This window comes from Apis mellifera, linkage group LG6, assembly GCF_003254395.2.
Source record: "Apis mellifera strain DH4 linkage group LG6, Amel_HAv3.1, whole genome shotgun sequence".
Lineage (NCBI taxonomy): Eukaryota > Metazoa > Arthropoda > Insecta > Hymenoptera > Apidae > Apis > Apis mellifera.
Genome location: NC_037643.1, coordinates 15,866,766 through 15,891,818, shown reverse-complemented (window position 1 = coordinate 15,891,818; position 25,053 = coordinate 15,866,766). Strand labels below are relative to the sequence as shown.

Below are 25,053 nucleotides of genomic sequence, written 5' to 3'. Positions count from 1 at the left end.
TCGAAATTTTCGAGTTTTTGAATTTTTTTCTATTATTGAAATAGAATTTGAAATTATTTATTTATAAAAAACAATTTCTAATATACTTTGAGAATTAATTTTTTGAGAAATTAAACAAAATTGCTAATAATTATTATCATGTTGTTGTATTTAATAATATAATAAATTAAAATGTTTAAATATTAAAATGCAATTATATTTAACTGAAACTATAAAAATTATGAATAATTTAATTAAAAACAGTTAATATGTACAAAGAGTTAATTTCTCGTTATTCACTAATTCTTCCTAAGATAAGTATATGTCATCAGTGCTTACATATTATGTCAACAATTTTAATGTATTAGTTTAACTAGGAGAACGAAATATTCGAATTTAAATATCGTTAAAATTATCTTTTCATTCGTAAACATATTCACAATGACATATCCATTATACATTATTCGTTATTCAATTTCATTTGTATTTCTATAACTGATGAAATAAATTACCTGTCAAATTTAAATTGAAAAACAACAAATTAAATCAAAAAGATTGTATTAAAATATTTGTCATTTTTTGCAAACTATGATTTATATGTAACAAATAGATATGATGGTTATAATACAATTTGTATTGAAATTTTCATTATTTTGTAATGAAATTTTGCATCATTCATATTCAATATTGAACATGTACATCTATAAAGAAGGTTATGTATAAAAAGACAAATGATTATAAAAATATCCTTTTTTAATATTTACATATAAATTTTTTGTTTTTATATATAATCTTTTCATCTAATGTATAATTATATTTTTATTTGATATCAACAAAATAATTGTGGAATAAAATAAATTTTTAATAAATTAATATTTTTCAACACCTTAGAGATGTGGAATTTGATAACATTTTATTTTATTATTATTATCATCGAAAATTTATTTCCTTTTTTCCAATATATTATCCATTGTCATTTTAATGCTCTTTGAATGTAGCCAACAAATGTAGCCAACCAGCCGAGTGCTTTTCTTCGAATCTCTAGATTAATAGAGCGATTGTCCTAGAGGTATATATACGTATGTATACGAGATATATACATATATCATAATGTTATTGCGTTCGTCGTCATATTTGAAATGAATTGTTTGAATCGTAAAATTCTATTCCATTTTCGATGTTCCTTTTTTTTTTCGTATTAAAATCATCTCAATATTTAATCTGAAATATTTCATACGTATATTTACACCATACTGTTAAAATATACTTAACCTATATTTACCATACACATAACCAATTATTCGCAACGAAAGATCGCAGATAGAAGAATAAAGCGAGAAGAAAATAAGCATAAAGTATCTAAAATGTACTCCAAAAATAAAAGATTTTAATACGTTGTAAGAAAACCGCAAAATGATCTGCTATTGGTCACATAAAATTTGACGAAGAAACAAAAAGAAAAAAAAAAAAAGAAAGCATAAAGGAAACATAACTCATAAGCAAGGTGAAGCAAGAATAACAGATCGTGGCTGGCGATTGTTTTGGGGCGTCTGCGCCTGGTGGTGCGAGAGAGAACCGACCAACAGGAGGCGTTTAAGCCTTCGAGATGCCAGTCGATTCCGAGCCGCCGCGCGGTTGAGATGTGAGTTAATGTTCTCTTGAATGTTCTCCGTATCATCGTAACCTCGTGTATTTTTTATCTCTCCTCGATCGTCCATCGTCACCTCAAGCTTCCATCAATCCTTTATTTCTTGATTCTCCATTTTACCTATTCGAAATCACATTTGCGATCGCGTGAAAATATAAATCGCGCACGTGAACCGATTGTTTTTCGTCGAATAATTTCGTAACGGGTGTAATTATTTTCACAGTGAATTCAAGTTTCTGGAGAGTCTCCTCGGTGTTGTGTGTTGATTCTCGAAGAAAGAGAGAAAAAAAATCGATCTAATGGCCGTAAACTCGTCCGATCAGATGTTTTCCATGTTTACTGGGGGCCTCTTCCGATTCGGTCGTCATTGGCTCCAAGGTATTCCGAGGAATTAGAATAACGGATAAAAAATAACCTACGAGAGCAAATCCATCGAGATCAGTACCGTGCTCGGTTGTTCGTGACATCGATGTTGATTTAAAATCCTCGACGTCAGTTAGACCAATTTATCTTGACACCCAAAAATGTCCTCGATCGTGACACGGGTTCCTTGATCACACGAAAATTAGGATTCACGCGGGAAAATCTAACGAGAAGAAAGAAAGAAAGAAAGGATTGTATTCGTGCAATCAGTTATTTTGAGTTCGTTGCATGAGCGAATCTGATGCCATCTATCCCGCGCTATACATATAACCTCTATGTACATCATTGTATACGTGTAGCCACTCTGTGAAGGCATAGCCTCAGGATTCGTCCGCGATTCTTTTCCGAAGGAACGACGACATTTCAATCTGGATCGTGGCGGAAAAAACGAGCTTCGTATATATTCGTACAATATTCAAGAATCAAAGAATCGAAGAATCGAAGAATCGAGTGAATAAAATCGATATAATATTTCGAGCCACGTCAACGCGTTCTTCGATATACGAATGGCAAGCTTTAATTTATTTATTCTAATTGAACGACTAATTGACTACATTGGAATGTGACAATGTAATACGCAAGTGAAATGGATGGACGATCCCTTGGGAAATAAAATCCAATACAATCCGACGTTTATTGTAACGCGTGTTTGTGCGCCTATGAATCTCTAAAGCACATACGCGTATATGAACATAATTTGATATAATATATAGAAGTATAGTTTTATATATATTATTTATGTTTAGGTAGATAGTCGTTAGTTGTAATTATATACGTAAGACGAGGAAGGTGTTATAAGATCACCTCCTTGAAAATGCTTATGGTAGTAAAGCTTTAATTAAAAGTAGTAATCCTGAAAAGGAGAAAAGGTCGTAGAGAGACCTAAATTGATAAATTAATCAGGATATATTATGATTGATTTTGAAACGGTGAATAGAACACATCGTCTACGATGATTCGTCTTGCTGTTATATGACAACGCCATTGGCTACACTATAGTGCCTAATTATGAATGCATCTATCCAAGAAGAAGCTGATTTAATAGCTGTTTCATATGGTAATTAATTCATATTGTTTAGACGATAAACAAGAACCATTTGTGATATTCTGTTTGAAATTATGTTCTGTAAATAGATGAGATATTATTATGAGATATAAATTCTAAACAAAATATGGTCGAATCTTACTTGAACCATGAAAATTAGATAATTTTCGAGCAAAGAAATTTAATAAATAAAATTTTGATTTACGAAAACTTTGCATATTTTTTTAATTAAAAAAAAAAAAAGAAAAATGTCATCTTTCGCTTTTGATATGCAATTTTAATATTTGAAAAAATAAATAACATTTAAAATAAATTTATATTTCGATTCGTGGATTTCGTCTAGAAGTTTTTACAATAAAAAAAAATTAATGAAATTCTAAGATTATATATATTCTCTAAAAGTTCAAATTACAAAGATTCGACTGTATTTTAAAATATCGAATTTTTATAAATTTCATTTAAATTTTTATATCATGTTTCGTAATGATACGATAAAAATTTTTCGGGAAAATATTTATCGGAATACTTTTTAGATTTTTAGCATTCCCAACGATATGATACATTTTTAACTCTTCGAAATTTATTTTTGATCTAATCTTTTAGATATTGAAGATATAGATTAATAAAAATAACGTGAAAAAATTTTCGATCCAGTTCTTGGCAAATATTCCGCTCGACGATTCACGCATGCGCAAAGATATTAACCGTTACAAAGCAGATTTGCTAACTACAAATCACATTGTTCGTATACATGTTCGTATAGAAGAAATGCTTGGCGATAAATTTTTTTATGCAATATTTAACTTCAATTAATTATTAATAATAAATAAAAATTATTTTTTAAGAAAAAAAAATAAAGTAAGTAATAGATGCATATATATATTTTATTTTTTGTTCACAATAAGAATCGTTATATTTATAGGTTAGAAATACAGTTTTCTTTCAATAAGATTGATAATTTTTTTTACGAAAGAGAAAAGTTGATTTAAAAAATTGTTCAATTCATTAAACAAAAAATCTCAAAATTCTTTATAATGCTTATAAGAAATATATTTCAATTTACAGCTACAAAAAATGTTCAGCACAGATAAAATGATCTTAATTAATTTATTTAACGTACGAAAGCTTTCACATCCAACGCAATCTTCCAAATCCAACGCAATCTTCCAAAAACGAAAAAATTCCACGAAATTAGAAAACACTCTGAACTCTGTATTTACTTACGTGAAAAAAAAAAAAGGCTACCGTTATTTCTCTAATTTTCAAAGGTAACGAACACACCCGAGACGTTTGAAAAGCGATCGATAAATTTTTTCTGCTCTCAACTTTGAGAATCGGATTATGAATTTCATTTCATTCGAATTGGCCGGGGAAATCGGCCATGGTCCCCTAAGCAATCAACGGATACTCGACTCGCATGCGTTTCACGCGCAACAAACGAAAAACGAGTCGTCAACCCTAAACGTGGACCTGATCCTATTATTCTCTAATTAACGTTAATTTGATCGCGAATTAATCGAATATCAAGATATGAAAGCTGATAATAGAGTGGATATCTAATTTCACTTACGAAATTTCCGCTCCTTTTGCAATTTTCGTTCCTTTGATCAGTTTATTTTTTACTCGATTCTCTTGGTCCTCTTGTATAATTCTGATCAATATTATTAGTGTTAAAAGTGGAATTTTTTTTTTGTTAATTAAAAATTCGTGCTGAATATCAATAGTGATTATATTGGTTCGTATAAACAGATTATTTGTGAAGAAATTTAGAGGTTAGGAAATTATAACTTGGTTATTAGTCGAAATAAGACTTAAATTGTTAAATTGTTTAAGACAGATTTTTGTAATTCGTCAACTTATCTTATTAGCAAATCATTATGCAAAAGTATTTTAATTATTGCAAAATGTTGCAAATACACGTGGAATTTATCTTTTCGCATTCAAATTTTTAATCGTGCGGAATATTTGCCAGGACAAATTTTGATTTGTTATTTTTGTATATAAATAATAAATTTTCAAAGTGTACAGAATTTTATCGACTTTTTAAATGAAACATGATTCTAACCTCTTCTCGTCAAAACAACAAACTATACGGATTATCGATTATTGAATCTTCTACACGATATATTTTCAATTCTATTTTTACAATTTTTTATCTCGTTATTCGATTCCAGTTTTATCTCAATTATTTCATTTCTTCACGCGTGAAAATTTTTTTTTTTTTATTAATTTTCATAAATTGAATTTTACCGAGCATCTTTACTCGGTCGATACGGAAGACTTTTTTGTTTTAGATTATCCTTTCATCTGATTTGCAAGGTATTACATTCTGTCTTCGGATTACAATTTGTACACATAATATATCAACCAATTCAACAGGTGGAACGAAGTATACCAAAATTCACGACAGCTTTTTAAATCGAATTTATTATTCTTTATTAAATACATGTGTTGTTATTAAAAATAAAAAAATATAAATATGAAAATATTTCTAACGATTCAAAATTGCGAAAATTAATTTTTTGAAACTGGAAATTTATTCACTGGAAATTCCTTTTGACGTGTGAAAAATAATACAATATAGAGAAATAATATAATACAATAAAGAAATTTTTATAAATTTTTATAATAGATATATTATAATAGATATTATAATAAATATTATAATAGATAATTTTTATATAGATATATTTTATAATAGATATAAGAGTATGAAGAACGTTTTGTATAACAAGTTGTAAAAATATTTTCGAGAAGAAGAGAGTGAAAGAGGTTAGGATTCCCGTGTGAATCTCGTTGGCAAGATTAATGCATTACTTTCAGCTGTTAGTAGGGTCGTTTCGTAGGATCTCTCTCGAAAAATAGAACACTTCCTCTGAAAAAACACAGCCTTTTTGCGAAAATCGTCCGTATTGAAATCTACAATTTGTGTTCGTGATGGCTGGAAGGTTAAAATGAGAGTGAAAAATGAGGAGATATCCTTCACGAAGAAAAATGTTCTTTCTTACGAAAAATTCGTCATATTGCACGATGATCAACAGTTTAAGTTGAATTTTAACGCATTCAAAGATTTAAAATTTTTTTAGAGTTTTTAGAGATTAAAAATTTTCATTTTTCTCGAATTTTTTTTAGAAGAATTGAAGTGATAATACGTTTAAAAATTTTGAAATACCAGATAATTCATTTTAGATTTCTCGTTAATATTTGGCAAAATCAATATTTAATAACGAGAGTATTAAATCAAATTTCAATTTAATTTCGAATGCGAATTTATTATTTAAATTAATTACAAACATTTAATATTATCAATTCATAATATAATATATAATATAATATAAATATAAAATATAAAATATAATTTATAAATATATTGTAAATAAAATTTCAATTTTTTTTTTTCATTCATCCTGTAATCTACATATTTTTTTTTTATAAAAAATGTTAGTTTTTGATTTATTATTTGTCATATTAATTTGTGCGAAAAATAGCGAAAGTTTCAACAATAAATAAAAAATACCTTGAAAGATGCTTTTCAATATTTTTTCGAAATAAATGTAATTTTTTAAGATCTGAAACGTTTCATTGAAATTCTCAGTGAAAGAAAATCACATCTAAATCACGTTTAATCAAATTTCGTGCATGTGTTTGAAATTCTGGATAAAAGGAAATTATACAAGAATATTATTCATAACATTTCAGTTGGTATTTCGTTACTTCGAGAATGAAAATTTTCAAAATTTTTGTAAAAAGTAAAATTGCCAATATTTAACATTTTTTAAAATAAGTAAAAACTTTTTCGTATTTTCATTAAAAGACACGCTATTTGATATCTCGGTTGATATTTTGCTACGAGAATAAATTCGAAAGTAAATTTTAAAATTTTCAGAAGAAGATTACAGTGTCGTTCGACATTTTAAAATAATTCTGTTTTTTTAAATGAAAATTATTACACCAGTATTATTTAATATTTCATTAGACGTTTCATTATGAAAATTTTCAAATTTTCAGCAAAAGATAATTACACACAAATATCATTTCGAAAGTGAAATAAATCTTTTAAAAAAAAGTCGTATATTTATATTATTCAACATTTTATCACGAAAATAAATGAAAAATTTTAATGAAAATTTACGAATTTTCGTTGAAAAAAAAAATTATTTATGTATTTATATCGGACTAAACACACTAAAAATTTTCAAACTTTTCCCCTTAAATAAAAATTAAACATACCAAATATCCAATATTTTAGTAAAAATTTTCAAAATTTTCTTCTAAATAAAAGTTATATCAATATCATTTAAATTTTCCAAAATATTTAAAAAAAAAATCAATATTCAATAAAATTTCAGATTAAATATATAAAAACTTTCAAATTTTCCCTCAAATAAAAATTACGCTTCAATATCATCCAATATCAGGCTAAGCTTATAAAAACTTTCAAAAAAAAAAAAAAATCACACGCGAATATCGTCGAAATTTCATTTCATTCGATATCTCGTCACGAAAGTAGTAAATATTCGACGAACAATGTCGAGCATGCGCGTTGGTTATCACGACCTATGATCCGATTCTCATGAAAGTCGATCAATCAACATCCAATCGTCCGCAGAATCGAACGAAAATCGACGCGTGTAGACACGCGATCTCTGGTTTCCTGTTTCCGCTTAAAAAAACAAGTAATGGCGAATTCGATTTTGTCGAGACGTCGCCATGAATCATGAACAAATTGGGAACGTCGTTATTGAGAATCGATCAATCCTCTGATAATTAATCATGATTCATGAATAGTGATTCGTCTCCTTTCTAGTAAATACCAACTCGTACCAATTGGAAATTTTTTCATAGCTATCAATCTTTTAAAATTAAACGAGAATGAAGAGTGGAACGTGATTTGAAAAAGGAATTGTTTTCCTTTTAATTCCTGATTTGACATTGTTTGTTTATCGTTCATTAAGAAGATTTCGTTTAATACAAAAAAGTTGATTTTGAAATTTGGTGTAGTTTTGGAAAATAAGAAAATAAAAAAGCATCTTCTTACTTTGTTTTTTTTTTCTCCAAGACTTTTCCTTTTGTGCAAGTGAACATTTGTAAAAGTAAAACGATATTAGAAGAAAAAATGTTAGAATTAATTTGTAGAAATAAAATTATATATATTTAAAGCTTACAGTTAAATGAAGTATTATTATTTTCAAATTATAGTTATGAAAATTATAAGTATAAAATGTATAAAAAAAATAATAAAAAATAAGAAGTATAAGGTCTTAAAAAAAGATAATAAAATCAAATGATCTTATTTTCATTGACAGTCCAAAAGTTGAAGATAACCTAATTTTCAAAATTTATTAAATTGATCAATTTCTTAATAAATGGATGGATACTTCTATCCAAAGTAGATTAGATTAGATGTACAATTTTCGTTCTCGAAACAATTGTTCGAAACAATTGTTTTTTTCATCTTATGAAAATACATACCATTCGTTTATTTACCATATTAGACTTTGTCCCTCAACCATTTTCTTAACCAATGATCGTAACTACAATTTTACCACATAGAGAGCGTTCCAGGCGATGAAAGAGGCAAATTCTTCTATTTTGTTTGACACGTTATTTTTAACACGTTTCGTTTTAAAGAGGAAAAAGTGTTTATTAATTATATTAATTTTACATAAATATAATTATAATTATATTAATTTTATATAAACATGAAAAAGATATAAAATGTAAATGTAAAATAATTCAATGTTGAATAATCTATGAATAAATTTCGTGAAAATTAACAAGTAATATTCATTATGAAAGACAAAAGAGTGTCAAATTATATGTGAGATTAAATAAAAATATTTTTCAAAAGATAAGTCGGTTGAAATATTTCTGTGTAATAAACGATAAATTTTATTTATAGTTATTTATATATGAACTAATTTAACCTGCAATAATTTATATTAATTTCAGGTGTTGCTTTAAATGGCCATTATGCACACGAATTTCGCTTCTACACAAACGAATAGGCGTATACTTCCGATATTAATCGTTATTAACCTGTTGATCTTGTTATTCTGAATTCTTTCCGCCTTGTAACTCATGACATATTTCTATGTACATTATATGTACATGTATATTAACTTGCGGAGATTTAAATGGAGATATTTTAAGTAAAAATTTCTTATCGGTGGAAATCATGAACAGAGTTAAAATGGATAGTTGATTTTAATCAAATTCATTCGATTTCTAATACGATGAGTAATAAGAATCTGATAATTCTATATTTATATTCTTATATTATTTTACTCTTATATTTTTTTTACATTTAAATGCGTATTCAATTTTTAATCAACTTTTGTATAAAAAATATTAATATAAATAATAATATTGAAAATATTCAAAATATAGAATATATACGTGTTGTCAAAAAATAATACACTTCGAATATTTTCAAAATAGTAATCCGATTCTGAAGTCATCGAAATCTATAGCTTTTCAAAAATCTCAAATATTTTAATTTTTTTATTCCTTAAAAAAATATTTCAAGATCATCAAGAAATTTATGGATTCTTAAAAATTTTAAATATTTTCTAATTCTTTCTTATTCTTATATAAATCAAATCGAATAGAAAAATATTAAAATTTAATTTTTTTTTTTTTCAAAGACGCTTCAAGCAACAAACAATTATCTCGCTGTCTACAGCACGATTATTTCATTAACGTTAGAATACAAGCACAGGAGGGAACGAACAACCAATCGAACGTTCACACGAAATTAATCGAATCTCTTAAATCTGGTTGTGGCGGAGGCCCAGCTTCAATATCATGATATGACTTCGTAATTAAAATTGAGTTCGAGTTAATTAACGCTTCTGCATGTAGAGACAACCATGATTTAAAGTTTAAGCCGTTAAACTCTATAAGATTTTCAAGTGGATATTTTTAATTTTTATTACGTATAAAAATATAATTCTGATAAAAAAAAAAAACGAAAAAAAGAAAAGAAAAGAAAATTAGAAAATCATTGGAAAAATTTTTAAATATTTTTTATATATTTTTGAAAAGAAAATTTGGAATATAAAATTATCTTTAATTATATTTGGAAAAATTTTGAATAGTTTATCTATAAATAAAAATCTTTCTTCCAAAAATTTTTTCAAATCAATTTTTTCAAATAAATATTATATAATAGCACTTTATCAAAAAATTGTGAAAAATAAAATTACTAAATATCATGGAAATAGTAATATTTTATATATTGATTGAATATCTGAACTTATTCTTTAGTCACATGAAAATCCGCATTAAAATATTAATCAAATGATAGAAATTAACTCAAATTTTAATATTCAAATATTCAAGAAAAAAGCAAAAGAAAAATTCTAGTTCATTTCATAATATATAATCTATGTTAAACATCCAATTAAAAACGATCTCATTAAACTATTATATAAGGCAGCAATGTCGCAAATAGCAACAGCGCCATCTCTTATGATTAATGCGTTGTATAATACAATTTCGTTAACCTGCCACCGACGTAACATCATAATAGACTTCGCATATGAATAAATTTCGACTAATAGAAAATTATTAAGTCTATATTAATTCATAATGATACGCGAGTGTATTCATTCGTTTATGTTGCTGGATCACGCCACAGGAATTAATTTCGTTCACGCGGACGATTCTAATGAGACATCAAGTAGGCCACTGAAATAATTACGCACTATTAAGCGATTTGCTCACAGAATATTGATCATAGGATTGGTTCTTCGATTGCTCAATAGATAATTCGTGTTTAAGTGCACATGATGTTTAATGTTGTATATAATAATGTGAATTATTAAATTTATATGAAATTTATTTTATGATTTTAAATTTTACGTGAAGATTTTTGGAATTTAGAGAAAGTGAAATGAAATTGTGAACTGTCTTTTCTATAATTTCTAATACTACTCGATATGAATAATAAATAGAAGTATAAATATATAGAAAATATATGGATTAAATTAGGTTAGGTTATGAAACGATGAATATGTTGTCAAAAAAATAATAAATTTTATTGAAATATATGGATAATATTCTATGGATTATTAAATTTTCATGAAATTTGTTTTATAATTAGATTTTTTTTTTCCTATATGAAGATTTTTAAAATAGAATAGAATAGAATAAAAGATTATAAAATTAAATTTTGTTATACAAAATCATTTTCTTAATTTCTAATATTACAAGATGAAAATAAAAATGAAATATATAAATTAGATTCCTTTTGAAAATTAATGTATTATAAAGCTAATATAAAAATATCATTTTTTTCTATAATTTTATCATGTTTTTTGATTCAATAAATAGAAACAAAATAAATTAAATTAAATTAGTTTATTTTTAGCAACAAATTTAATTATCAAAAATATTAACAAAAAATAAAAAAAAAATTTTAAGAATTTTTAGTGTTCTAAAATGAAATTCAATTGATGATAGAGAGGATGAAATGTATGTTTGAAGTGGAATATTTCAAGCTATTTGAGGTTAGGTTATATTTGACGCGACTTGTTGCATTTCAGAATATCTTTGAAATTTATTTGAATAATAAAATTCTAAATTTTATACGTATAAGAAATTATATTATGAAATATTTTTATCCTAACATAGTTTATATAATTTTCGAATATTTGCAATCTTTTTAAAACAATTTCAATAAGTTACAAAAATTGATTGCAATTTTTCAATTCCTGAAAAACGTTAATAATAAACAATATTTATTAACATTTTACAATCGGGATTCGATTTAACCACAAAAAAAATATTAATAATAAAATTTCGAAAATATTTTCATTATCAAATATCGAAATGAATTATTAATCATTTATTATATTAATACACGATAATATCAATTATATTATTCAATTTTGTTTCATTGTGCAAATAAATTTTCTCCAATATTATTCCAAATACAATACATAAATCAAAGAGAAACATTTGTACAATTTCTATTCAAGACACAATAATAAAGAAAGAAAATCCAATACGATTCTAAATAGGTCAGCCAAATGATGTTTCTTGTTACTTGAAACGCAGATTTGACTACTAATTACACCTATGATTGATGGAGCATCAAATTAACAACTCGAATCGCTCGAGAACGGTTTAATTAAATTCTCTTAGATATAAAATATATGGAAATTTTTTACAATTTTCATTTCTCGTAACTAATAAAATGTTTGAAAAGAACTTTTTTTTATTTCTATTTTTATTGGATATGCTTTTAATAATATATAAAAAAGTTACGATTTATAATTAAATATTTCATTTTGTTTTATTTTTTTTAGAAAATATTTAAAGCTTATTGAGATACGCATTTAGAATATTGTTTAAATTTATAATATAATTTTTTTGTTTATTTAAAGTTTATTAAATTTTTATAAAAATTCGTAATTGCAATGAAAGATAGTAACAATATATTTTTAAATTAATTATACGTTATATTATTTTTATTATATATTAATAATTATTTATTGAAAAGAATTTGGATTTTATATAAAGAAAAGTATTATTATCACTAATAAAATAAAATTTGCAATTTATAATATAAAAAATAAAATATTTTCAATAAATATAATTATTTTTATAAGTTTAATGTATAATTATCAATAATTTTAGTTGACAAAATCATATACAGTAATATATTCGTAGAATATTCTTGAAAGTTTGATTCCAGAAATCAAAACAAGTATAAAACTTGGTATATAAAAAACTCAGTTAAAGTTTATTCACTAAGTTATAAGCAATTGAAAGCAGAATGAGATAGTTCTATCTTTATTGCATTCGTTTACGCCTCGTTCTATTTCCTTTTTCCTTCATCTAACCAATTTTATAGTTATAGTTGTAATTTAATAAATAAATCTCGACTCCCATTTTTTTTTATCTCTAGAATCTACATTTCAAAAATATTTCAGGAATATATTAATATCTTATATATAATTGATATAAGAATCAACTGTAACTTTCTTCACTGCAAAGAAAATTGCTCTTTCAATATTCAGAATTAAATTCCATCTTTATAAAGATATTTTATTCAGATTTGATTTTTTATTTTATTGTCTCTTTATCGATAATTTAATTTTTTCATCATATTTGTTACGGTCAATTCAAATTATTTATTTATTCTGTATAATAGCTTACAAATGTCTCTTTGAAAATTAACACGATTTGAAATGTTTTTTAATCTAAAATGAATTGATCGAAACGAGGCCGAAGAAATGTTTCGACGATATACTTTCGCTAATTGGCGCTACCGCCACAATTAAATTAACATTTCGAAATGTTATGCAATTCTACCTTATCGTCCTTCCGAGAGATGAACGTGTCACGGCTCTTTACGTATATTTTCCATGATATTTACGAGTAAATGAATATTCTGCGTGTCAATTCAAGAATCTAATTAATGTTACGAGTATGTTTCTTTCTCTCGAGGTTATGTACGAATAACGATTCGAATAATATTGGAATATATCTGATATTCTTTGAAAAGATTTATCGATCGAAACGAATAAAAATTAAATACATTTTGTGTTACCGATCGAGAAGAAAAATTGAATACATTTTATCGATCGAAATAAGTAAAAATTGAATATATTTTGTGTATATTCTTAGTATAAGTTTGAAAATCGTATTAATTGATAGAGATAATGAGATGAGAATATAATAAAATGTTCTTTAATTCAAAATAAAGTATTTAAAATATTCTTCATATAAGAAATTATTATGAAACTTATGGAACAATAATACGTTTTAATATAAATTATCCATAATGAATTTCTTACTTTTCTCTGTATTTATTTTAAGATAAATTTTTGTTAATATAACGTTTTCTCTTGTATTGTGAAATATATTAATATATCTGAGATAGAATTTATAAATTGTTAAGAGAAATGAAGGTAGAAACAAATTAAAGGATTTCTTATCAGTATCTTATGAGTATTTTTAATATTTGAGTACCACAAAATTTATATTTTGCCACATAACAAAAAAAATATAATATAATATTAAAGTATTATATCTAATTAAGAATAATATAAATTATATTTACATAATTTACAATATTTGTTAAATAACATATTTCAAATTAATTATTTTATGAATTTAATTTTATCTTAAATAATATGATGTATTTTTTACATATTTCTCTTCATTATAACTACATTAAAATCTATAATCTACTTTTCAGTAATTTTTAGAAAATTTGACTATTTATCTAAGTTCTATTATTGAGAGATTCATGTTCTCCTTTGTCTTATTATTATAATGAGTTCTCTTATACAAAACATTCCCCATTTTTCTTGGAATAAATATGATTTTTTCCTTCCATATTTTTCACGAAATTAGATCTTATTTATATGTCTTTTCATTATAAATATTAAATTGCATGTGTTTCAATTTCTTTGTGATGATAATGGCATGTAGCTATTGTTTTTCAACGATTCGAATCATTGATATGTTAAATATTATAATTCGTGCCCTTGAATTTGTGAATTCTTCTGAAAAATGAAAATATTCCAGATCGTTAATTTTATCAATCCTATTTCTCTTCATTTCTTACGTTCAACACGTTCGTACGCGCAAGAATAATAAACTTAACTTACCGTGAGAATAAAAGCGAAAATCCCTTTCTCGACGCACATTTGCAATCGTTAAAAGAATTTCATCTCAAATTTTAATTCCATAAACAGTCTCTCATTCTCCTTAATATGATACCTATTTGTGAAAAAAAGATGCTGTATATTCGTCAAAATCCACTGTTAAGATTTTTTAAAACTGCAAATTAAATTTTCTATTGATATTTTTATCTATTTTTGGAAGAAAAATTAATTAATTATATTGTGATATTCATGTTTCAGGAAAGAAGTGTTTAAAATGTTAGGTTAAGTTAGGTTAGATTAGATAATTAAATTGTAAATTACATTTTTACAAATTATTTTAATTTTTGCAAATTAAATATAGATAGACTTGAAATAGAAGAAGAGATAGAATTATAAGTAGAACTTGAATAAAAATTCGTTTCACTCTTTATCGTAATTACATTAATCACTGGAAAAAATTATTCTGTAGAGAATAACAGATAATGATAAAAAAGAAATTATTTCATTAATTACTCTCTGCAGAGCAATATTTTCATAATACAAATTTTATCAATAAAATCAAGAATTAAAAAAATCTTTCGAGTAATAAAATTTGATAAATTTTACTTATCATTTCTTGCTTAAAATTCAAGTTTTATAATAGTTTTAGCTGATCAAACCGTTTCTTTCCTTCTTATTTTTTCCTTCAGAAATCTTCTCTTATTTTCAATGATCGAATTAATTCGAAAGATCAATCGAAATCCTTCGATAGCATTTTTACGCATAGAAGAAATTTTCTTCCATTTGATTGGAGAGTTTAAGCCTCGTCTCTAATCCTTTTTCGCTTCGATTGGTTTCGTAATGGAAGCACGTTTAAATAAACTGATCTGTCTCAGTGGTAAAGTAGATTTAAGCGCCCTCTGGACTGATAGATCGAAATTCTTCGTCGTTTTTGTAAAGTTTCGATCATGATGTGACTTAAACATTTAATTTTGAGATTCGTACCTGATATTCTAACTTTGAGTGATTAATTTTTTATTATTGATTTCTGTTTGATTTATATTTAATAAATTTTCTTTGAAGAAATTTATTTATATTTTATATTGAAATACGTTACAATTTAAATATGTCTGGTTATGATTTGTGTTTGGTTGTTTAGAAAGAAATTGATGTAAGTTCTTTTTTTAAAAGTTGAATATTCAAGTGAAACATCTTCGAAAGATTGATAAAAAGGCAAAATGTAAAAGTTGGTATATAAAAATATTAATTGAGTTATTTATTTAAATTATAAACGACTTAACCTAATATAACCTATAAAGATTTAATAGAGATATTATATAAAGATAAATTATTTCTTCCTTGCTTTGTTTTAAATTTCGCAAAATTTAATTGCGAAATTATTCAATTCATATTTATAATGTAATACTAATTTATATTAATAATTTTTTTTATTTAATTATAATTTTACTTATGATTTTTTAAAAATTATATTACTCTTTTTATAAATTTCACAATTAAAATTTAACAGTTTATATTATAGTTATTCATTGAGATAATAATAATAATTAGGTTAAGTAAAGTTTTAACAATATATTTTTCTTTTATCATTCTTCATTAAATAAATGAAACAATTACATCAACAAAGTATTTCTTATAATTAATATAATTAAGTGTGCATATTCTAGTGCGTAAGTTACATAAATTTTTTTTTATAAAATTACAGATTCTATTCATACTGTGAAGTAACAGTATCGAGTGCAACATGAATTAATGCTAACGTAATCTTCTGCAATCACGATTCATAGATCCTCGTAATTAATGGTTATTCTTGAAAGCGATAACTGTGATCGTTTGACAACATGTTCGTTTATATTTGATGTTGAACAGAGTTGAAGATTAGAATCGCGTAATACGCGTATTTAATAGAGGTGGATAATTAAACACGAGTTGCGTAACGTGCTATAGTATATCGTGTGAATTACGAATATTGTAATTTGTTTAACGTTAGAATAGTTTAACGCTTGGATTGTAATCAAAATTTTCGCAATTTCTGATTTCAGAAGTTGAAATAAAATTTTTAAATTTTAAATTCATTTGAAAATTCTTCTCTTTCTTATTAATAAAAAAATATAAATAATAAAAATATAATAATAAAAATGTGATTTTATAAAAGAATCTTTCAGTTTTGTATGAAGAATAAGATCAAAATTTTTAAGATATTTTTATTTAATTCAATTAAAAAACAAATCAGAATTCTTCAACAATTATTTGAAAGAAAATTTGCATGATATAACAAATTTATTTTTTTTTTAATTAAATCTATTCATTTTAATTAAATAACAACTTCATTGAGATAACTTCATCTTAATAATTTCAAGAAACACTTCAAATATTTATTGTTTACAATAATAAATTCGAGAAATGAATATTAGAAGTAACAATTATATAAATTATATTAATTCGACAAAATAATTGTCATTTAAATTCATCTTTATCAGTCAATTTATCATATTCCAGAGCAATTTTTCAATGTCACCGAGGAAATGAATTTAAAATAAGTCGGCGAATCACTTCAGAAAAGCGTAATAATAATTGCACGAAGAGAGAAATCGAGGGGAAATCAAGTTTTCTCGTGTAGTTGAGGCACAGTTATGAATTTTAAATCTTAACTTCCTCGAGGGAGTTATAGGGTGGATATAACATTTTTAGGAGTTGATTAATTCCCTCGATCGAGATAATAAAGTGATAATGCAAATTGGCCGAGAGATAATTCTTAATTTCCCCTCCAAAAGTTTCTGTCAATCGAATTTTCGATATCGAATTTGCCAGTCTTAGATTCTTGTATTACTCGTACCGCATGATTGCACTTTGTAGCTTTGGTAATTAAAACCGGTCAGTCCCTTTTGGCTATCCCGTGAAATCGAATTTGGCGCCATGTTGCAGCTGGTTTTCCCTGAAGCGCAGTTGCCATTTCTAAAATTGATTATTAAAGGCGTGGTTTCATTGAAAAAATTGGAAAGAAGAATTAATACTTGATAGAATTTATAGAAATTTTTTTATATTTGCTATGTTGTTTGCTACGTTGAGAAAATCTTATTTTAACTTGTGTATTATAGAATAGATTTAGATTATTATTATATTTTAAAATATATATGATTATTATTATTATATTATTATTATAAATTCTATTATTCGAGATATTAATCGAGTATATCAATAATGTTTCAAAAGAATATTTTCTATTTGATAATTTTTTAATATTAATTATTTTAATTTTTATTAAAACTTGTATGAATGTTAGATGAAAGAATATATTTTATGATTTGAAGTATATCATATATAGTTAAATTAAGATTAAATATATAGATTTTATATATTTATATATAAATTATATTTGTATATTGGTTAATTATTTAAAATTTAAATAATATAATAATATTTAAAAGAATTTCTTCAATTAGATAACATTTTAATTATTTTAATTTTTCAATTAAAACTCGTGTATCATAACAAATTTTATTTCATGTTTTAAAATATATAATATAATAGTTAGGTTAAGTTACGTTAAGTTAGTATATTGTATGTTGTTATATCGTGGAATTTGATATAACAACATTCAAAAAAAAGTTTTTCAATTAAAACTTATTATTAGATGAATGCATTTGAAATTTTAAAGTTTGTTCACGATTAAATTTATAATTAACGTTCCACAAATTATTAATAATTCAAATCACATCTTTTTTAATATAAATCTTCGAATTATTTTTCGTTCTTTTTACCTTTATTTTTATAACCTATAGAGATATTTAATACAATTCATTTTCAAATCAATTCAACAAAAACTTTATCCTCTACATTTAAATAAATCTTTATTCTTAACATTACTCTTTTTCTACTTGAAATTATCTTGTTATAATAACAGAGAAATTACAATTTCAATCCTTCTATTCCACAATCCTTCATACAATGACAAAATTAACAAGATAATGAAGAAACAGTGTTCGTCTCTATTCCTTCACATCCTCTTTCGTTCTCCACGCTGTACGAAAAGGCAGGTTCGTTAAGTTATCACGTTGTAACACGTACCAAGTGGATCTTTAATTTAATCCAACGCTTTTGAATTCTCGAGCATGTCGTCTTTCACCCTGTTCTCCGAGGATAAGCTCAAGAGGATGAGACGTGTCGGGTGAAAAACTTGACGATTAATTCGATACTCTCTCTCTCTTTCTCTTCTCTTTCATTATCCATCTCTGACAATGGTATAGCTCGACAGGAAATTATTAGGAAGGACATCGTTTGCGGTGCACCACGATGCACGATAATTACAGGGAACGATCAGCCTCCGTGGAAAGTGCAAAACAGATCGAATGTCGTAATTACGGGTACCTCAACCCCTTAACCTAGATTCCACGATTAGCGCTCTCTCTCTCTCACTCTCTCATGAACCTCAAGTTCCGCATTTCATTTTGAATAAGTGGATTTTAAAGTAGTTAAAGATCATATATATACGTTTGCGTGAATAGTGGAAAGGATGTTGAACACGTTAAATAAATCTGAAAATATAATTCGTTAAAGTGGATGAAAAAATATTGATTTTCGTAGAAAAGGTGAATGTCTTATAGAAATAGAACTGAATAATAACACTTCGTGAATGAAAACAAAGTGACATTCGCCTGACATTCTCATACTTTCCTCGTCTTTACCCTTCGTCTAATCTAACATAACCTAACATAACACGTCGCACAACAAAATTGTTTTGTATCAGACTGCAAAAGTGATATTTCAAATGAAAATTTACATTATCTGTAACATTAAAAAAATTATTATTGTCATGTATTATCTTATAAATTATATAATATTATATTTTAAATTATATGATATATTATTGAATAAATTATATTAAATTTTAAATTATTCGAGATATTAATTCGAATAATTGTCACCAATCACTGAAATCTATCGAATAGTTGAATACAATTTAAAAAAATTTTAAAAATAAACTAATTCAAAGTTGCGATTCCAGGCTTCATCACGATTAAAAAATGAAAGTTGGCAAGGCGGAGAAGTTGGCAAAAGTGCTTAGCGAAATGGTTCTTCTTTAAGAAATGTTGGAACTTTTTCGAGAGGAGGGAAAATTTTCAAGTAAATTAAACGTTCTTTCAATCGAGGCGTTTCTTTCTTTTATCATTGACGTCACGTTAACTTTTCGGATAAATATTCGAGGAGGAATCGCGAAAGTTAGAATTTTTAGTTCAAACAAGAAGTCGAGAATTTGCAGGAACTCGAGTTGTAAAATCAACTTTCCCACTTTCGTCGAGGAATTGAAATTGATCACAGAACATAACATTGTAAAATAGATAAAATTTACTCCAACTTCTTTATTTATCGATGCAAACTCGAGGAAGCAAATTAACGATAAGATTGCTTGTAACAACTCTGCAATTTCCAAGTTTCCACAATGGCGGTTCGAAAAGTGTGTAAATGCAGTGATACTACTTGGAATTCTAAGAGCTTAAGAAAGTTGCACTGGAGATTGCAATCGGAATCGATCTATGATTTCAGATTTAGCGTTTGGATTTGAGAATGTTTCTAATTTATGGGAAGTTCTTGTAGAGTTTAAAATCAGGATTCTGACAAGTTTCTGGATTTTGTTTGATTCAAGATGAACTTTTGAACTTTTGAAATTTGAAATCAATTTGGAAACGAAATTCTAAGTTCTGCATTTGAAATCTGGATTTAGGATTCTAGAATTCTAATATAAAGGAAGAAAATTTTAAATCATTTGAAGATGAAAGACAAGTGAAGAGGTTATTTGCAAATCTAAAGTGAAGAATTAAAATCATTTGAAAGTCAAAATGGAAAGATCGTTTGGAGATTACTTGAAAGTCGTGGTGAAGGGTCGTCGAGATTTTGTTTAAAAATTATAAGTAGAAACTCGTCAAAATCGTTTGATGATAATCTCAAGAAGGTTCATCTCATATGAAGATTCTTTAAATTTCAGAGCATAGAGTCAGAAGCAAAGTTTTATAGATTTTAACATTTGAAACTTGGGTGCCAATTAAATTAGAATTCTGGAATAGGAAGGAAATATAAAAATTTCAGAAATTTGGAATCAATTTGGTATCAAAAGAAAATTTTGAGTTTTTCAAATGAATATTTTAAAAATCTCTAAAATCATAAATTTAAAAAAAAATAAAGAAACACAAAACAATAAGTAATTTAAATTAAAAGAAAAGATATTTCAAATTAATTATTAGCTAGTATAAATATGAAATGCTGTTATAATCTTGCCAACGAAAATTTAAAATTGTCAGAATTGAAAAATTATTCAATCATTTTAATCTGTCTTCGTAAATCAACAACAATTAAAATTACTTTTTCTTTCTTATTAATTACATGTAATAAAGAGAAGCGTCACTGTGTTCCAAGCACAGTGATAAAACACTATCATTCGTAATTCGAGCAATTTGACGAAACGATTTGTGAAAATAAAGGGATCTGTTGGAATCACGGAACAAACAAATGGATCTTCCTGATTCCTGAGTCTGAGGGCAATTTCACTGGTTTATTGTGAACATTGACCGCAGGCAGGTGAATTTAATGAGATCTGATTCGAGCAAAGTGGATCTTTTGATTAAATGAATTTTCGAATGCTTTTTTTTTTCTCTCTGTTTATATGAAAATTTTTATTTCGAGCGAAAATTTCGAATAATTACTTTTTTTCCAACATGTGATAAAACAAACTTTTTTTTTTCTCATAAATATCATCCAAATATCCATAAACATTATTTTTGCAATAAAATGTGTATTTGTATAGAGAGATGCATTTTTCCTCTAAATTTTCATGAATTTTTGTTTATGATCAAATTGAACCATTTATTGAAATGAATTTCGTTTTAATTTTCTTTTATAGAAAAATATAATTATATATAATTTTTGAAAAAAAAAAAAAAACGAACAACTATAATTTTTATTCGAATTCAATTCTCTATGAAAACAATAAAACTCGTATTTTGCGAGAAAAAATGATTCAATAATGGAAAATACAAGTGGTATTTCAATAGAAATAGAACGAAACATCAGCTTGAAGCAAAAAATAAAAATAAATAAAATTTTGGTTCATCGAAATTTTTTTTTTTTTTAAATATAGTTTGAAGGATTACGTGAAAATAAAATAATGAGAATTCGCGAATGAAATTTTAAGAATTTTTTGCTAAAGTACATTTATCTATTTATAACAATATCAAAATTGATATATTAAATTTCTAATATTACTATATAAAATTTATTATTAATGATTTTTTTTATGAAATATATTTATGAGAAATATTTGATTGAGTAATATACTTTCAATCACACGAAGCAAAAAACATGTTTGTTTCACAAATATGAATCGTCTGGCTGATATTTTATGCAGAATTTTTCACCGGATGTGTAAAGATCGATGAGAAACGAGGTAGTTATCAAATGAAATTTTCCAGGAAAGGCAAATAACCCTTTTAACATATTGGATCCTTTGATCTCTCGTTTGAGAGATTTAGAAATAATCATTCACTTCTTTGAATATTTTTATTTCATTGAAAATTGCTTGATTAAATAACAATAAACATAAATAATTGTAATTGTTATTTCTTATATCGAATGTTTTATTAATTCTTTTCAAAGAAAATTTTTTTCCAATTTTTATAAAAAGTTGAAGGCCTAAAACCTGAAAAAAATTAAGTTTAATATACTCGAGCTATAAATTTTTTTTTTAAGAAATAATAAAGATTTCTCATTTTCTGTACGAGTTTTGCTATTACACATATTTTTTAAATTTCGTTGCATTTTACAATTATTTTTTATACTTATTAAAAAATTGATATCCATTATTTTGAGTCTTTTCAATTTTTAGTGAAGCATTGGATGTGTTAAAAGTTTAAAAGTTAAAAGTATAAATTTACCTAAAAAATAAATCAATCTTTCATTATAAAAGTATAAAAAAATTATATTATTTGCAAAAAAACCAAATAGGAAATAAATATTTTAAAAATCCTAAAATACTTAAATTTATACGAAATCTGATCAATTGCGATCACTTGTATTTCGAAAACGTGCTGTGCCTTGTTGAGCAGAGGCATGTTCGACATCTCTTTACGATCGCATTGTAATATGTACTCAGCTTGACCTGTGCTTTACTATTCTCCACAGAATGTTCTCTTATTCATGGTACCACAATACATACGTGTACATAGTCACTGCATGCGTCCAATTTTAATGCTTTTGTACAATTAACCATCAGAATGATTAAAACATCGGTATTAAACATCCACAAGTAATTAACAAATTGTCAGAACAACATTTCAAAGAGAATTTTTAATAAAACTGTCTGCTTCCTTCCACCTAATCGTGTTAAAATAAATGAATATTAAATAGATTTTTTAACTTTTAAATAATTTAGAGAAAATGTAATTTCGGTTACAGTTGGAACAGATGAATAATACAGACATATATAAAGATTAACTGAAGACCTCGGATAAAGAGAATTTATATAATTTAGAAGTAAAGAATTTTTTTCGAACCTTTGTCAATCCGCAAAATCTACAAAGATATATAACGTATGGACCAATGAGAAGAGGAACAATTATTTTAAACAAAGAAAAAAAAAAAGAAAGGAATCATAGTTTTTATTAAGCCAGATCTCGATTTGTACCTAACCTTTAACCATTCAATGGGGCCATTCTACAAAGAAGAAACAAGTCAATTAATATAGAGAGAAAGAAAACAGAATTAGAAAAGAAAGAAGAAATAAGAAGAATAAGAAGATAATCGAAAAATTTTGATATTTTTTTAAATCTTTACAAACTCAATCATCGATCATTTTGAAGATCATTATCTGCGAGCTTATTATCGAGGTATTGAAAAGGTTATGTTAAACGTTGTAACGCGACACACCGAGACGACTCTCTTGAACATTGCTTCGTACCGTCGATGACATATAAAAAGTAAAAACGAAACGATCAAAGTGTTAAGTGTGAAACGATCGTCAGGTATTGTGCACAGCCACGTTCAGAACGAAAAGTGTGTGTTATAATACTTGTTGCACGAAATGTCTTGAGTGTAAGTTTGTGTATTCTTGAATTAACCGTAGCACAATGCTACTCGCGTGCACGAAACTAGAGGTCTCTGTTTCACGTGTATTTAATCCTTTTCATGTGAATTATTTATATTAATTTTCGTAATAATTTTGTTATTTTATAATACTGTTTAAAGATTAATTTATTATAGTTTTAGTATTCTATTTAATTATTTTATAATTTTTAATTTGTTTGTATTGGTTTTGTATAGAATATAAAGTATGAAAATAACAATAAATCCAAAAAAATGATTAATACACGTTCAAAATCACGATCTCTAATCGAAACCGAGAATTTTGACTCTTTCGCAGTTCACTTTAAAAATTCTTTTTCGCTTAATTCTTTGATGTCTTTAATATGTCTTGTAATTTTAATCTTAAAACTTTTTCTTTGAAATAAATTGCTCTCTTTGAAATAATTCATATCATTAAACTTTACATAATTTTTATCGTTAGGATAATAATTACGATTCGCATTAAAATTTAGATTCTTGAAACTTTCATCGTTTTAATGTAATAAATATAGAGATACGTAAAAATTTATGCGCGAAAGGGTTGGTATACCTGCTTCTGCATGTTATATTGTACGTCTGTCGCATTGAATATCCATATTTTCTTTTTTCTTTTTTCTTTTGCAGTGATAAAATTTATTATTTATTGCAAATGGACCACGGTTCTCCAAGGTTAATTTGAATCGTTCAATTTTATCGCTATTGATATTCTTTCAATATCGAGGAAGTTCACACTTTAATAAGAACATAAAGTTTTCTTTATGATCAACTGAATCATAGAAATCTTATCGAATCGATTATTGAATTGAATATTTAATAACTTTTCGAATTATTAAAAATATTCAACCATAAATAATTTTAAGCATATTGTTATAATTTAGTACTCGTATTCGCTTCGTTTCATTTACTAGATTTTTATTTTCGTGTGTCCTCGTATTACCTCACGTTTATGAACTATAAAGACGAGCAGTACTATATTGTTGCCACATGTGCAATATCGCTCATCATTTAAATACAGTAAAATTTTTTATTCTTTCACTCATTTTATGTGTTAATCTGTTTTTTATAATTTTTCAAATCATGGTATAAACGGATAATAATTCTATGTGCAAAAAATTAATACTTTCTCACGTAAGACTTCATTTTTAATTTATTTATTTCTTAAAAAAAATTTTTTTTATTACATATGAATGAACTATTATATAACTATTATCTATTATAACTATTAT

General features: G+C 25.4%; 1 protein-coding gene across 9 annotated transcripts in view; it reads left to right on the top strand.

Annotated features, from left to right (window-relative positions):
• The first annotated feature begins 1,595 nt into the window (after nt 1-1,595).
• LOC413159 (potassium channel subfamily T member 2) overlaps nt 1,596-25,053 on the top strand; it is a 140,251-nt gene continuing 116,793 nt past the window's right edge. For 5 of the 9 annotated variants that reach the window (XM_026441338.1, XM_026441341.1, XM_026441336.1 and 2 more), the window contains exon 1: nt 1,597-2,005. In XM_026441338.1, coding sequence (XP_026297123.1) covers nt 1,927-2,005 — 79 coding nt within the window. In that variant the 5' untranslated portion in view covers nt 1,597-1,926. Of the gene's footprint in view, nt 2,006-25,053 lie in introns of all 9 variants that reach the window. The other 4 variants (XM_026441340.1, XM_026441344.1, XM_026441339.1 and 1 more) reach the window with 2 other exon arrangements.